Raw genomic sequence first — 15690 nt, 5'->3', positions numbered from 1 at the left:
ATTTATAGATACCCTGCACGCAAAGCTGAGCTTTAATGTTAGCAATAAATCAAATTAATATATTTTAAAACAATTGTGAGTGCTGGACTGGGAGATACTGTGCAAGCAGCTCTCTGTATCCTATAATTTGAAATTCACCAAATATATATATACATATACCCAAATTTGTGTGAATTGAATTAACTAAACAAGGGTAAAGCCCTTATAGCCTGTCAACATTTTTTATTGATAACAGTGTATCAAGAACGCTTCTTCTTAGTTGTCAGTAGATACAGGGTATAAGCACGTGTCATATACATGTTAAATATGAAATGATTCCTAGAAATCTGATAAACAATACTAAAGACGCATGAAGCAAAATATGCTATGCTGATTCCTGAACGGAAAAAGTTTATCTCTGGAAACTAATAAGCGTAAATATTGAATTTTGTATAGAAATATGTACTCTTAATTGCAGAACCAAAGAGTTTCATTGAAAAAACGTTGATAACTCAAGCAAAAACAAAGGAAACACATGCAACTAAGGCCTACAAAATTTGATTGAAATGTTCAAAATTCGATTCTAGAGTATTTTGAAAGCGGATTAATGCTTATAAACCAATTGTTATCAGCTGTAGTATAAAATAGGAAGAGTAAAAAACAAACACCAAGAGCACAATATTTATAAAATAAATATATACACATGACGATGCCGGTCAGTTCATTTTTATATGCTGTAAAGTCAACACTGCAAAGCAAATAATAAATTCCAAATAAATAGATTGCCAACATAATTAAAAATATATACTTAAAATGCAAATTTGGAGTGTTACAGCGATTATTTTGCTAACATGTTCAGTTCTGCGAGCGAAGGACTCAGCTGATGCGGTCAGTTCAGAGAATATAACCGAGCTCTTGCTTCAAGCGAAACAATATGAAGACGAAATTCAGCAGTACGAAGAAATAGCAGGAGTATTGGAAAAAGAAATTAGTGAAAATGTAAACCAGATGAATACAACTAATAACAAAGAAGAGCTCGATATCATACGAAATCAGTTGAGGCAGTTCGAAGAACTAGAAAATATGTTCCAAATCTATAGAGCTGCGCTTTTGAGAATAGAGCCAACGTTATGTTTACCCGAACATAAACTGAGCGGATCCTATATGATCGACGGCTCGTTCGAAGCAAGCTGCGATGGGGATAATATTGCCGGACCCGGCTGGACAGTTATACATAGACGTATTAATAATAATTTGATCTTTCAACAAAACTGGAGCGCGTACGAGCGCGGATTTGGTGATAGCTCAAACAACTTCTTCATTGGCCTGCGAAAGTTGTATCAATTGACAAGCCGTAAGCCCCATGAGTTGTATATACGCCTCGAAAACCAAATGGGCGAGACACGCTATGCGCTCTATAGTCATTTCGAGATTGCCGACTACAAAGAGAACTATAAATTGAAACAATTGGGTGGTTATGCTGGCAATGCTGGTAATGCTTTAAAATTTGCTCTAAATCAGCCATTTACGACATATGACAGCCTATGTTATTGGTATCAAGATAAGATCAAAACAAATGCCAATGTTGGCTGGTGGATGAGTTGCCACCTTTCGGGTGCAGAAAGGTAAATAATTGCTAGAGAGCTTATTTGAATTTGTTTATATATAACTTTTTCCTGCATGCAGCAATTTGAATGCACAGACGAGCCAATGGCATACCTGGCCGGAGACTTTTAGATCTGTCGAAATGATGATACGTCCGCAATTGATGTGCCCCAATGCACTTGATAATGCAAAGAATCATTGGAATTCCATTATATCCTGTCTTTTCAAGAGAAATTCCTAATGCGCCGTCGTATACATAGCTCAGCAGAAAATATGTATTTAATATATTTATATATTATAAAGCTCATATAAATAAAATGTAGATACGTTTTTATTGTCCATTATCATCAATGACAGACGCTGGCATTGGGCTTCCCTGTTGATGCTCAGTAGCTGCATTTTCTACCCTTCCAGCGGGCATTATAATTTTGTCGTGCAATGTGTGGACGACTTCGATTCCATAAAATGTACCAATTCGCGATCAATAGCAACCGGCGAGTCAATTAAGCAGTTTCGCAAACTACTCTTTTTTTTTAATTTTGTTGCTCATAAGTATTTCCATAGAAAACTTGAATGTTGTCGACCTGAAACTCTGTACTACGTGCTTCAGTTTCCTCCCAACATATATGTACTGTATTATATAGCTGTTTGTACAGTTGTTTGTAGTTATCACAGATAGCCTCTGCTGTAGCAGATAGCCTCTGGAACCCCTCGTGAATCTGTGAACAGCTTCGTGCTGTTGCGCACATTAGTCCATTTTCACAGAATCAGTTTTACTTAAGTTCTTCTGTGTACAAAGTTTATACACGGCAAAAAAAAAAAAGAAATACCTATAAACCTAAATATGATGCAATTCCGATTTGTGGTTTTGCTGACCTTACTCAACTACACTCTGGCTGATAAGGAGATATGTGATTCAGAGATTGAAGCATGGAAATCCCAAATTGAAATATTGGAAGCTGATATAGAACAGGATGAAGAGAAATTACAAATTTTAATATCCGAAATTAAAAACCAATTAAAGTCAATAGATTTTAGCTTAGTTGCCAATTTAGCGGAAGGGCAACAAAATAATTCCGCGGAAATAGAGCATCAATTGCAACGCGAAGAAAAGAAAAACCATTTCAAGAGTTTTTTAAACTGTGATTCGCAGCAAATATTTCATAGCTACATTACATGGCTACCTTATTTGAGATTCAAGGGTACCTGTGAGTTCAAGTTACACGACTGGACTATTTTCTCTATATTCTACAACTCGGATTGGACAGTTATACAGACACGAACTTGGCAAAACTTTAACACGGGCTTAGGGATTCCGGATAGTGAGTTTTTTATAGGCTTGGATAAGTTTTATGCCATGATGGAGTCCCAACAACATGAACTGCTTATATATTTTCGATACTATCACAATCATATCGGTTATGCGCATTATAATAACTTTTCAATTGGAAACGATCTGGAGAACAACAAGCTAATTTCATTGGGTCAACACTCGGGCAATCTCTTAACCTATCTACCAAAATGTGTGGGAGAAAGGTTCACAGCCATTAATAAATACGATATCCAAGCAACCTTTTCCGATTGCGTGGAATATGCGCTAAAAGGTTACTTGTACATTAACGAATATATTGTATATGAATCTTATACGTTTATGATCCGACCTATTAATAATAGCAGCTAGGTCCATGAATTTATAAATTTAATTTCTAATCAATTTGTAGTTATTTAAAGAAAATATATGTACAAGCAATTGATATTGATAAACCATAAAATTGTAAATTTTAAGATTGCGAATTCTGTCCTTGACGGAAAGATGATAGTTACATGATTTAGATATATATCCAATCAAGATAAGATCGTGCTTATAAGTTGCCTAGAAAAACACAGAAATATCTAGTTTGGTGAATATGTATTGAAAAGAAGGAAGTTTTACAAACTTGATAATGAACAGATAATGCTAAGAACTAGATTTAAAACACTTACACATGTTATAGAATAAATAACATATGTATAGTTAAGATATCCAAAAGAAGAATAAGAAGTACATATACGTAAAAGCAAATCCATTAAGTAATCGAATTATGCTGTGGAATAAATTATATCATTTGCTATGCATAACATGAGAATGCTTATCATCTGGTTGCCTATTGAATGGGGTCAAGTTCAGGGCGTCAAAGAATGGGAACGAGGCAGTACGAGAAACACAGTTGCCAAAAGGTCAGACGTCAGTTCCGCCCTTATCTCGAATACATCAACAGAAAATACAAACACAATAAGACAACGAGCGCATCTCAAATTTGGAGCGCGTCATAAACGCCAGACTCCCAGACCAAGCGACCCTCAGTAAGCTATAAAAAAAGAAACCCCGAACCGAGCCCGGCGAATATGAGGAAACATATATGTGAATGTGAATGTGAGCGCATTTCTATGCAATTAGAGGCAAAGACCCCGATAGATAAAAAAAAACACCAAAATGATGCGCTCAAAATGTAACAAATAGTAAATTTCATTTTGTTTTTTTTTCATATTTTTTTCTGGTTTGTTTCGTTCATTTTTTATGTGCAGACAATAAAAGCCACACACGCCGCAGCCTGCCTGCGCCTGCCCACAGCGCTCAGTGGTTGGATACCATCATATCTAAAACTGGCGACACTTGACAATGGCGACGTGTGGTCCATGGCTTGGGACTTGGAATCTAAATTATGAAACACTTTCCGAAAGAAAGAAAGAAAAAGTCGTGCAATAAATAAAATGCTTCAAAAGTGCACTTAAGTTCGAAAGACATAGAAAAAAAAAACAATGAGAGCAAGCCACAAAACTTGAAACAATCCAAATTCAAAAACTCACAAAATGTGGGTCAAGATGCAGCTCAAAAATTGAGAGTTCGTCACGCATATGGGAAATGTTCAAAGAATTATTGCAAAATAATTAAACAACAGACAATCCGAGAGATTTGCTGGAGTTGGCCTGGCAAATTGAGTTATCAGACGTTTTGGGTTTCAATGTCAGACGAAATCGATAAATCGCATAGATAGGTATTACTTCCAGGTGATTAGGCGTGTGTGGGTCCATCTCTTACGCTTCGCTGCATAATGTGGCCAAAATGTGTATGCACAAAAAGGTAAATGCCTGGCATATGGCTTAACCAACTAAATTCCGGACGCACTTACGCCTGACTGACTTTTTCACACGTAGGCAGACGGTCGGGCAAAAATCATAAGCCAAATTACTTGGGTCATGCGAGTTTGAGCCAAAAAAAAAAAACAGCAAAAAAATAGCTGTCAATGGCCAAAAGTTTGTTGGCCAGGTTTTGCCAAAGGTCTTGCCAAGACGCGGGTGGAAAGGGGGACACACTACAATAATTTATAATTCAATAAGTTAAAGTTGAATGCGGTCCAAGCAGCATAAGCTTGTGCCTATAGAAAGGAGTTAAGTCTCTCATACACACACATGTGTGTGTGTGTGTGCCCCTTGTGCGCATGCCACACAATTCACCTGGAAGGCAACTCAGAAGCGAAGATTAATTGCGGCAGCGTCTTTTGTTGCCGCCACTTATCTTGCCCTTGCCACTCGCCTCGCTCCCTTGCTCTCTCTCTCTCTTGTCTCTTCTGCGCGATAAGGAATTTTATTCGCTGCCCAGTCCCTAAATTGTCCCTAACCCGTTTCAACTCGCAGCGTGCACACGTAATTGCATTTTCTTTGGCATCTCATTTTAGTTACGGTCTGGCAACTCCGCAACTGGGCAACCGGGCAACTGGCGACTCAAGAGAGTCAAGAGTCGAGACGCCTCTTGATGATGTGGATAACGCGCCTACGAGCATAGGTGTCGCCAAGGCGATTAGGCAGCAGCAGCAGCAGCAACAATGAGTGCCCACCATGAATCAAAACCAAGTTTACTATAGTTAAGAGTGGGGAGTGTGGTGTGCGGGGGAGAGCGGAGAGGGGCCACACTCTCACTAAAAGTGAGTGACTGACTCGATTCGTTAACGCCGCCAACTGTCGCATGATTTTGAATAATGTGGCGCTCATTTGAATTATTGTTGTGCCCACAACGACCCTCAGCGTGGCCAACACGCAGTTAGCCAAAAAGGCTAAGATCCCCACTCCTCTGTCACCCCCCTCCCCCTGTCCCTACCAATCCTATCAACCTTTAACCAGAATTCTGGCAAAGGCAATTTGTCTGGCTGTCTCTTATGCAAGTGCCGAGGTTCCTAACATTGCTCAGCCATTTGATTGTGATAAGAAGTGAACCAGATCAAATTGATATTAAAGACTGAAGAGGGAATAGGTAAAGAGTTGAAGAGGCAGACAATGCCAAGGCAAATATTCGAAGAGATGTGGGTAGGCTTCTTTTTTACAGGGTAATATGGTTTTTATAAATTTAGATGAGTTTGTCGTGGTTCTATATATTCTTGTTCAGTATAATTAGATGAGCTGAAAAAGCTATCTCTGTCTGCTTATCTCTTGTTTTATAAATTAATAAATAAACAAATGAACAAATATAAAAAAAGATCCGTTTTTCCGTTCAATTACTTTTGTATATAAAATTTGTTTGTTTTTCGGGCTATCTTAGCTTATCCTTATCTTAGGACTAGCTCTATAAAATATTCTAGCCTCGTTGGGAAGCTGATCGTCCTTTGTACCAGTTTTCTTATTGCCACATTGTCAATATCCATATGCCAACATCCTCTAACTATATCATGCAATAGTACAAGAAAAAACTCGAAACTGTTTCTTAGTTTTCATTTTCTGATATGCTCAGTAGATAGAGACCCCATTGAATGCCTTTTCACCTTTCGATTTTCTAGATCGAAATCCCGCACAACAGTTAGACTTGGCGGCAAAGCTTTTTGCTCACGTCAAATGAGCCACTTTATCAGCTGCTCAATTTGAATGCATTTCTTTAATTATTTATCTCACAAGCTTGGACATAATTTGTAACCCTTTTGTAACCTTTTGCCAAACAAGATTCCGCCGGGGCTGGATCAATTTGTCTTTCACCTAGTAACACTTGGTGATTAAGCGACGCCTTTCTATGGTCACCTGTTTGGGTGCGATCATAAAATAGATGCATTTTATAATTTGTTTGGAACGTTACGAGCGGCGCCTCTGACTGATGAACCCCGCCCCCTTCCAAGCAACCTACACACTAAACCGAAGCGAATGTAATGCGCTACTCGAGTTGATTTTTGGGCTTATGGGAAGATTGGGGCTTGGGGGTATATGTAGCTGCATAGAGTGAAAGTAATTTTTGGTATTTTTATGGTCACGCACACAGCAAGTGAAAGAGAGAGAGGGAGCGAGAGAGACAGAGCATATGCCATTAAGACTGCATTCCTTTAGTGTGGAGCTTGTCAAATCATTTCTGACTGGGTGTTGAAAGCTCTTGGCTCTAAAGAGCACATCCAGCACTTCACACACCGAATTGCTTAATCCGAGTGGGTTTCCCGTAGCCCCCTTCTAGGCATTCTTTTGTTGTTGCTGCGTTGACAAAAACGATTAAAATAATTGGCTCGCGACGAGTTCGTTTGTGTAAAAGCCATTTGCATCTGATTTATTGCATTATAAATTGTGCGCATGCCTAAGTAGCTATGATTTTCCAAAATGAAAAAAAAATTAGAAAGTTGTCGTCATCTTGAGAAGCGCCTCTATTGACTATACTCTACCAAGAGTACACACTCTCGTATTTTATTGACGACTCATTCATAAATTATGCCTAATGAGCCAGCGATGCCACGGATAGCGCCTCCCACCCACAAGTTTTTGTTATATTACAGTGCCTCAACTTTGTTAATGCCATGAAATTATAATTGGAAAGGAATGCGCAATGAGGCGTTCAACTAATGCAAAACTTAAAGCTGCTATTAATCAACTAGATACAAATATCTGAACGATCTAAATCTAGATTTCACAATCTCAACTTGGACTGTAATAGAACATTGTAATAGGTTCTATTTAGTTAAGGGAAATAACATGATGCTTTCCTCCGCATCGATTATTAGATTCCGGTCGAGCAGAGTTTGAACAGTCGGAAAACCAAAAGGTGAACCTTAAGAAAGCAAATTTAAATATGAAGGAAACTTAAAAACGAATCGGAATATATAACTGTCATATATCACTGCATGTTTGGACATCAAGATAAAAAGGTACACAAACTATTTGCCTAGCATTGTGCATCTATTTACAGCTGTCCATTAGGATAAGCAATTTGTTGCACCTCCGACACGTTTTCTTTGCTGTGTACATCTTCCGATACACAAATCCTAATCCTGGCCCAACCAGCTTGATATCGGCAAACAAATTGTCATCTGCCCACGCAATTTGCAAGCAAACTGTGAAAGTATATTTTCAAGACTTTATGCTCAGAGCTGTGTTTCCGACTGGTGTAACCTTTTCTTTCTGATTGCACAGTTCTGCAATTACAAATTGTCGTCTCACTGGCTGTTAAATCCCTTTTCGCTTTATACTATGCGGTGGTTTTTAGATGACAGCGTGAATTTCCTATCAGCGGCAAATATTTACCAACACAACTGATCAAAAGCCTAACACCGCCCTCCCCCTCCAAAAGGGGCTGAGGTGTGTGTGCCAAGAGCAAGGTTTGTGCCGAGGGGAGGGGGCAGCGCGTGCTGTGTTCTGGTTATTAATCAAAAGCATACAATTTTTTAATGATGTTGGCGAACGACATCAAATTGTTGCCGTTGTTGTTGTTGTCATTGCACGGCTGCGATAATATTTGGATTAGTTCAAGTCAATTGCATCTTGGCCAACAGTTGGAACATGACGCGTGCTGGCCAAGAAGCAAAAGGATGCCTGCAATGAGACGAATCTAATGTTGCACACGTGCCCAAACGGAGGCTGCACTCCACAGTGGGTGGTGGGTGGTTGTTGGTGGGTGGTGGATGCTGGATAGCTGTGTTAGTGTATGTGTGTGTGGCGCCCAGATAGCCGGCCAAGTAAGCAAGTTAAATGTTGTGTTAAGATTAGCAACGGCCAACGCCACGCGGAGACCACAAAAATCGCCTTATCGAGTGGGTTGGGCGCACGGCAAGGGTTCGAGCTTCTACGTGCGCGGCATTAACAAAAATTGAAAGCAAATTTGGAATGCGGGCGACATTATCGGCAAACAAACTGTACAAGCCGAAAATGCCTGCCCGCTTCTCTTTTTCTCTATCTGCTTTTTTTTTTGGCTATGCTCCTTGACTGCCTAATGACGAAGTCGCCAGGCAAAGTTGTGGAGCCGCAGGTGTTGCCTGCCGGCTTGCGTCTGTGCCACATTAAATATGCTCACACTGCGCATAATTTATGGCATCTTATGCCGGGCCGTATACCAAATGTACAAAAATAAAAGTTAAACACCAAAATAAAAGTAAACCCGTGCGCTAAATGCTAAGCAAACTGCAGACAGCTTATCAAAGGTCGCTGCGGCTATTGTTGAAGCGCCTCTGCAAACAAGCGACTGCGTCCAGTTGGAAGACAGGGTATTTAACACCTTGAAAACGTTGTGTGTGGCCTGCAGTTATGTGAGATTGAATGGAGCAAAAAATATGTATACATTTACCCAGAACTAATTGAGGCAAAGATATATATTTCAAAATAATATAGATAATTCTTTATTTTAGTTATTTATTTATTATTATTCATAATATATTTCATCTTTGAAATAGAATTTTTAATTTATTTACAGGCGTATAAAAATAATATATTTTATTTTAGTAATAATAGGTTGAACTTTATACTAAGCTCTGATAGTTAATTCAAAGTGCCTTGCAATAGTCATTAATTAAAGACAGACTTTCTTTAATTTGATGCATTTTTATCTAAATGTTAAGCTGCAGCTTGATAAAAATTATTAAAATATATCTTTAATATCACAAATGTTTGGTTTTCTCAATGGCATAGCAAAGTGTAGCTCAAAGAGCATACATTTCAATTATTCTAAAAATTCTAACAAGGCAAATAACAAACATATCATATTATACTGTCAAAACTGAAAAAGAAAATTAAAATAAAAATATTATTGTAAATTCTCAACATAAAAAGCAATAAATTTTACAAATGTATCTTTCAATGTAAAAGTATATATATATATATATATATATATATATATATATATATATATATATATATATATATATATATATATAAATATCATTATGCAGCCGTATTCCTGCGAAAGTTACACACCTGTGTCAGCCTTTAACAACTGCTCTTAAACTCTTTCTGTCTGTCATCCACACACACACACATGAACACATACATACACACACACACACACACACACACACACACACACACACACACACACACACACACACACACACACACACACACACACACACACACACACACACACACACACACACACACACACACACACACACACACACACACACACACACACACACACACACACACACACACAATCTGAACTGTCCTGTGGGCAAATTGAATGGCAAATTTGTCTGCATGCAGCAGCAACAGCAAAAAACTTTTTAATTGAAAAACAATTTTTTTGCAATTTCTTGTTCAATTTTTTGAATTTTTTCGGGATATGAGTTAAGGGGTGTATTTGTGTGTGTGTGTGTGTGAGAGAGCTCGCCTTGCGCTTTTTCGGACAGTTCAAGTTTCATAAATGTTATTGAGTTTCTTTATTTCTTTATTTTTGTATATTTTTTGTTCATTTTTCTTGCAATTTGTGTAACTAGTTTCTGTAACTCGCACGCAGTGTTGAGGGCTGCGGGTGGTGTGAGTAGGGGGTTGGGGTTGGGGTTGGGGCTGGGGTAGGTGGAACATCGGCCATTTATTGACTTGACTTCCGTGCGTATGTCGCAATTTCCGGCTTACGGCAAACGAAATAAAAACGTAATTTAATGCCATATGAATCAGGAGGATGCCAGCTCACCAGCTGCTGCTGCTGCTGCGGCTGCTTCTGCTACCAGTGGTGCTGTGAGTGGTGCGTCTGGTGGTGGTGACCCACGCGCGCACTTTGTCCGTTAATTGAAATCATAAGATTTGCTACTTTACGGACAGTGAGGCAGCAATTAAAAACGCAACGCCTTGAGAGTACCGACAACTTTATTGATATCTATTATAATTTTCACACTTTGCCGTGAGTTGTGCGCTGAGTTTTCAGCTTTGAGCTGCGATCTTCGCGTTTCAATTCCAATTCGCATGCAAATGCATATTAGTCGTTTTTATGAGCCACATTGATAAGCAGGACGCGCCGAAAGACGCTGACGTTAAGCCACTTTGTTGAATGCTAACGGCGAGGGTAGCTTGAGAAAGTATTCCCATAAGCTGGGTAAGCAAGAAAATATTTTGCGCAGAAATAATGGGTTAATTCGGCATGTCGAAGAATACAGCTTAAGTGTGGGGAGATTTGTCAAGAGAATTCTGAATTCTTGAGAAGAATTAGTAAAGCCCATCTAATAGAGATGTATGATAGGGCATAACATTACTTATAGTACCTAGTTCATATGAATCATCAAGCATATTAAAGCTCTTTAATGCGAAACTTGCATATATTGTAAGCAAAAAATGTATTTATTAAATTCCAATTACAGTCCGATCCATTCAGTTTAGCCTAATTTGTTCTTTATACGCATTTAATAAAACTTATTCACACAGTTATTTCATACAATTAACTATTTACATTTACGTATGTTTTAAGATTTACTTAAAAGGTTCTTTTAAGTCGATGCTATTTTCCAGTATGTTAATAATCAGTGGTCCAATATCTTGCTATTTATTTATTATAATTAACAACCTATTCTTTATTAATACAAAATTAAACAAAAATTTGGTAAACAATCTCACAAACCTCTCAAGCTACCCTCTACAGCGCGCCAGAATGCATTTGTGTGTGTATTTGTGTATGCGTGTGTGTGTGTGTGTGTGTGTATCTGCAAGTGACCAATTGTGGACACGCACACCTGCCGCTGAGCTACTAAAGTCACCTGGTTTATGGCGCCGTGAAACTGCGGGCGCTCCATTTGCACATCTCGATGCGGGCTAAGCTCTCACTCGCCGACTTACTCACTCCACACTCACTCCACCTCCCCCCCATCTCAGCCTACCACTATGAGCATTAGCATTAAAGCGGATCAGTCATTCGACTGACGGCAAGTTTATAGCCGCCGCCTCTCACAAATGTCTGGAGAGATAAGCGCAGCGGCCAAAACCGAACCGGGTTCAATAAACTAAACAATGGACCAGCCGCTGGCGTCACTTAATTGAATTACCATTGACCAAAGCTGCATCAGCTTCAGCTTCAGCTCCATATTGGAGCTCTGGCTCTGCACATCGAATGCCAATGAATTATCCACAGACGGATCATGTGAATTAGTTGAAAAGTCATCCAATTGCTGACACATTAGCGCATAATTTGCCCATGCCGATGCCTGCTTCAGTCCCCCCTCCCTCCACACGCCACGCTGGCTCCTTCAGTTTCCACTCTGACTCTGACTCCGTCTGCACTCTTAATTAACCGCTTCGGTTAGAAGAGAAATTAACTCGATTGCACGTTAATTAGACGCGTTGCGTTTAATGAACTCAATGCGTATGTGTGTGTGAGTGTGTGCATGCGTGGGTGTGTGTGTGCGTGGGTGTGTGTGCGGTGATTTTTTTCAACAATTTTTAGGCTTGACCACAACTGGTCAGCTATGACCATTGGCAGCGGGGTCATGGGACTGATTACATGAGGTCAGCTACTAATCTGACAGCATTTGCTTGTGGTTTATATTTAGACAACAGACAGATGAAGACTTTCCAACTCATCCAAAATTTAGGAAAGATACGTGAACTTAGTTGCAACCAATTTATATGCATGCATTGCGTTAAACGAACTGAAATTGACAAGAAGTGGGTTAGGAATATAGATTAAGCTATAGATCTTATCTACGACGGGACTCGTCGATGTTATATGCCTTACATGTCTTGTGTGTTGAGGAATATTATTTTGCTAAATTTTCTCCTTCTTAGCCTCCTGATGGGACGCGCCCCTTGAATTTTGCTAGCGAGCCTGTTGGCATGTGCGGATTGCTGTAGCCGATTGTTGTCTAAGACGTTGTGCTTGGTGTTGGCTTTGGTCTTCGACCCAGGGGATCTTCACGTCCCTGTGGAGTACGCTGTTGCCCACGTAAAATGAAAAATTAACTGAAAATTGTTCTTACTAAAAATATTCTTTGCCGTACTTAGAATCTGTGTCTTCCAATCAAATCGGTGGGTGAATGTTCAATATTTGACCTTAATAAGCAGAATGTTCAAGTCTCCAAGTTAACTCGCATTCTCTTCGCTTTGCTCAATATCTGATGCTGCTATAAACCATCGTTTAGTATATAAATTTTAGCTATATAGGCGCTTATCAATTTTATATTCCGATGTCTGGTTGAAGCTCAAGATAAATATGCAATTTAAGAGCTAAGAAAAAATATCATTACTTCCTTTAACTTATGCTTCTGATATTAAGATTTAGTATAAGGTGAAATATTTGGAAAACACAACGGATCAAATCGTCTACTACTTCCAGTTTTACTCTCTTTGCTTTACCCAGTATCTGGTTTGGCATAGAACATACATTTACATAGCTATTCATAGAATTATTTATAAGCAAGTGCTTAAATTTTCCATCCTGTACCCTGAACCATTCATTAGTTTAGCTACCGCAAATGCAAGCCATGAGATACTCGAACATCGGCACGCGTTTGATTCCCGCACGGCCCATTGAGTGTGCAAATAAATGCGCTTAATTAATTGCATTTTTGCACTTTCGAGTGTTGGCCCAAACCCCGCCCCGGCCACCACCCACCGCCGACCAATCGATGGCTGCAGAGTGCGGCGCATGGAACTTGACTTCAAATATGCATCAATAAACTCAATTAAACGTAAACGAGAAGCGCTTCAAATCAAATGCGCAGCAGCTGCTATGTGAGCAGCTGCCCTCCAATCCCCCTTCTGGCTGACAAAGCTTCCTGTGAGGGGGAGTTAATGATGATGATGATGCTGATGATGCACTTTTAATACCCTATATTTATATGATTAAAGTGTGTCATAATGCTGCGAGGTTTGGTCCCCATCATCAATACGTATTCTTCATTAGTCTATTCTCCAAGTTAAGAAAAGATTCTTTAAATAATATATATTCCTGATCAACATATAAAAAAGTATCGTTTCTGGCTTCACTTTGCTATAGAAAATGTATTACAATTATAATGAATATAGAATACAGAATAGATTAGGGATTAAGAAGCTAAGAAAACAGTATTTACAGGGTATTCTTTAGTCTAGTGTTTTTTTGTAATAATTTATTTTTTAGCCCATCAAAACAATTGGATAGTTAAATCAAAACTTGTTGAATAGACTTTTTGCATAGACGTTGCATGAAATGTAAATTACAGGGTATGCGCAAGTGTGTCACGCTCGAGTGTACAACTTCGATGTTATTTAGAAGTATTAAGTCTGGAAGAGTATATTGCATCTTTACAACGATCATGAACCGGAATGGAAATACCAAAAGCCAACTGAATTTAGTTGTTGGCACAGGGTATACTCTAGCCGAGCACTCTCTATTTGACACGCTTACTCTTTTCATATTTTCCTTGTGCTCAGGTCTAGAGACTGATAGCGGCGCATTAGTTGGTTGTCATGGACATGTAGGAAGCTGGGGATTTAGCCAAAGGCAAGATAAACTGAGGTGCAACTCGCACGGGGCAAGTGCCTGGGCGGGGGCGTTGGTGGGCGTCTTAACTTGTTTGGCCTGAGCTGCCACACAGCTTGCTTGGCCTTTTTTTTTTTTTTTTAGTTTATGTGGCACAAACGCATCTTTCAACAGCAGCGCAGCTACATCTGTTAGAGTACAACATTTGGACATGGGATCAAACCAAGACCCAATTCCAAATCCTGTCTAGCTGTGAGTGCTGATTGAGTGGGGCAGGCAGCGAAGCGGGAGGGGGCTTAGCGCCATAAAATTAGCCAAAAGCAAACAAATAAAAACATCAAATAAATAAATCAATTTGAAACAAGCCCCTCCTCACAAGACCGTGCACTACTTTTCCGCTCAACTCTTTGCTGGTTTCATTTTCATTTTCATTTTAATTTCCATTTAGTTTGGGTTTCACTTTGAAATGCAAACCAAGAAACGTGGCGCATCCGCTAATTATCCGAGCTAACCGAACTACCCCCCGCAAGTGTGCCGGGCTATATGTGTGTGTAAACAATTCTTCAAATTGTACCAAAATATGTGTTCTAAAAGTAACTTTAAACCCTTTACGCAGCGTGTGCGTGCAAGCGAGAGCGGAAACAGCGTGAGAAAGAGACAGAGTGAGACTTCATTCAATGCCTTTGACTGATGCGTTGGGCAGCTGTTTTGTTCGGTGGGGGGGTATTCAAATGGGGGGGGGGATTCACAGATCAAAGTGTTCGCTTTTTTCTTCATTTTTTGACAGAAACAAACATTGGCCAGCGTTTTATTTACATTGGCTTCCGGTTGAGTTTAGTTTTCAGTTTTTCAGTATCAGCATCTTTTTCTTTTTTTTTTTGGTATTTTCGGCATTTCATTTGTTGTTCTAGCGAAATAAAAAGCAAAAAAATGTGTTCAGCCTTTGAGTGTACATTTCGGCTGCAATCGTATAAACAATCGAAAAAGTCAACTAACAATGCAACTAACTGGAATTATTGAGTAGCCAAACTTCAAAGGCCAAACAAATGGACATAGTTGCTCGATATGATCTCTGGGTTAAAATAAATGGAACTCAATGCAAAGCTGAAAATTCTTTAATACACTAAACTCACGACTGCTTAAACGATTCCCATTGCATTCACGTTCGCGCCATTCTCTATATAAATATACTATACCCATTGCGTACTATCTGAAACGTTTATCGAAAAGCCATAAAGTTTTCATTATTACGCATTTACCGTTGCCTCTCATTTAATTACGTTTCATATTAAACCCAAAAAAGGGCCACAACCAAAACAAAACCCAAACTCGAACCCAGTGCCGGTCCCAAACCCCAAAATCAAAGCCAAAACCAAAGCCAAAGAGCCAACAAAAGGGCCAAAGAAGTCTCAGAGCTTCGTTTCTGAATCACGTGCCGTGCGCAACGTTCT

General features: G+C 39.2%; 1 protein-coding gene across 1 annotated transcript; it reads left to right on the top strand.

Annotated features, from left to right (window-relative positions):
• Positions 1-720: 720 nt before the first annotated feature.
• On the top strand, positions 721-1892 carry LOC115758787 (fibrinogen-like protein A). The gene is made up of 2 exons (XM_030699557.1): positions 721-1604; positions 1666-1892. Exons 1-2 carry the CDS (start codon positions 793-795, stop codon positions 1823-1825), a joined length of 972 nt encoding a protein of 323 aa, XP_030555417.1. The 5' UTR covers positions 721-792; the 3' UTR covers positions 1826-1892.
• The last annotated feature ends 13798 nt before the right edge of the window (positions 1893-15690 follow it).

Source organism: Drosophila novamexicana, unplaced genomic scaffold (genome assembly GCF_003285875.2).
Source record: "Drosophila novamexicana strain 15010-1031.04,08,12 unplaced genomic scaffold, DnovRS2.1 tig00000193-arrow-pilon, whole genome shotgun sequence".
Lineage (NCBI taxonomy): Eukaryota > Metazoa > Arthropoda > Insecta > Diptera > Drosophilidae > Drosophila > Drosophila novamexicana.
This window is presented reverse-complemented; position numbering and strand designations above follow the sequence as displayed.

What these genes read in the sequence shown, in the direction of transcription:
- LOC115758787 (XM_030699557.1), top strand. Translation starts at nt 793, where the DNA reads ATGCAAATTTGGAGTGTTACAGCGATTATTTTGCTAACATGTTCAGTT. An exon ending in CACCTTTCGGGTGCAGAAAG is followed by an intron (nt 1,605 to 1,665) that starts GTAAATAATTGC and finishes TCCTGCATGCAG; the next exon opens with CAATTTGAATGCACAGACGA.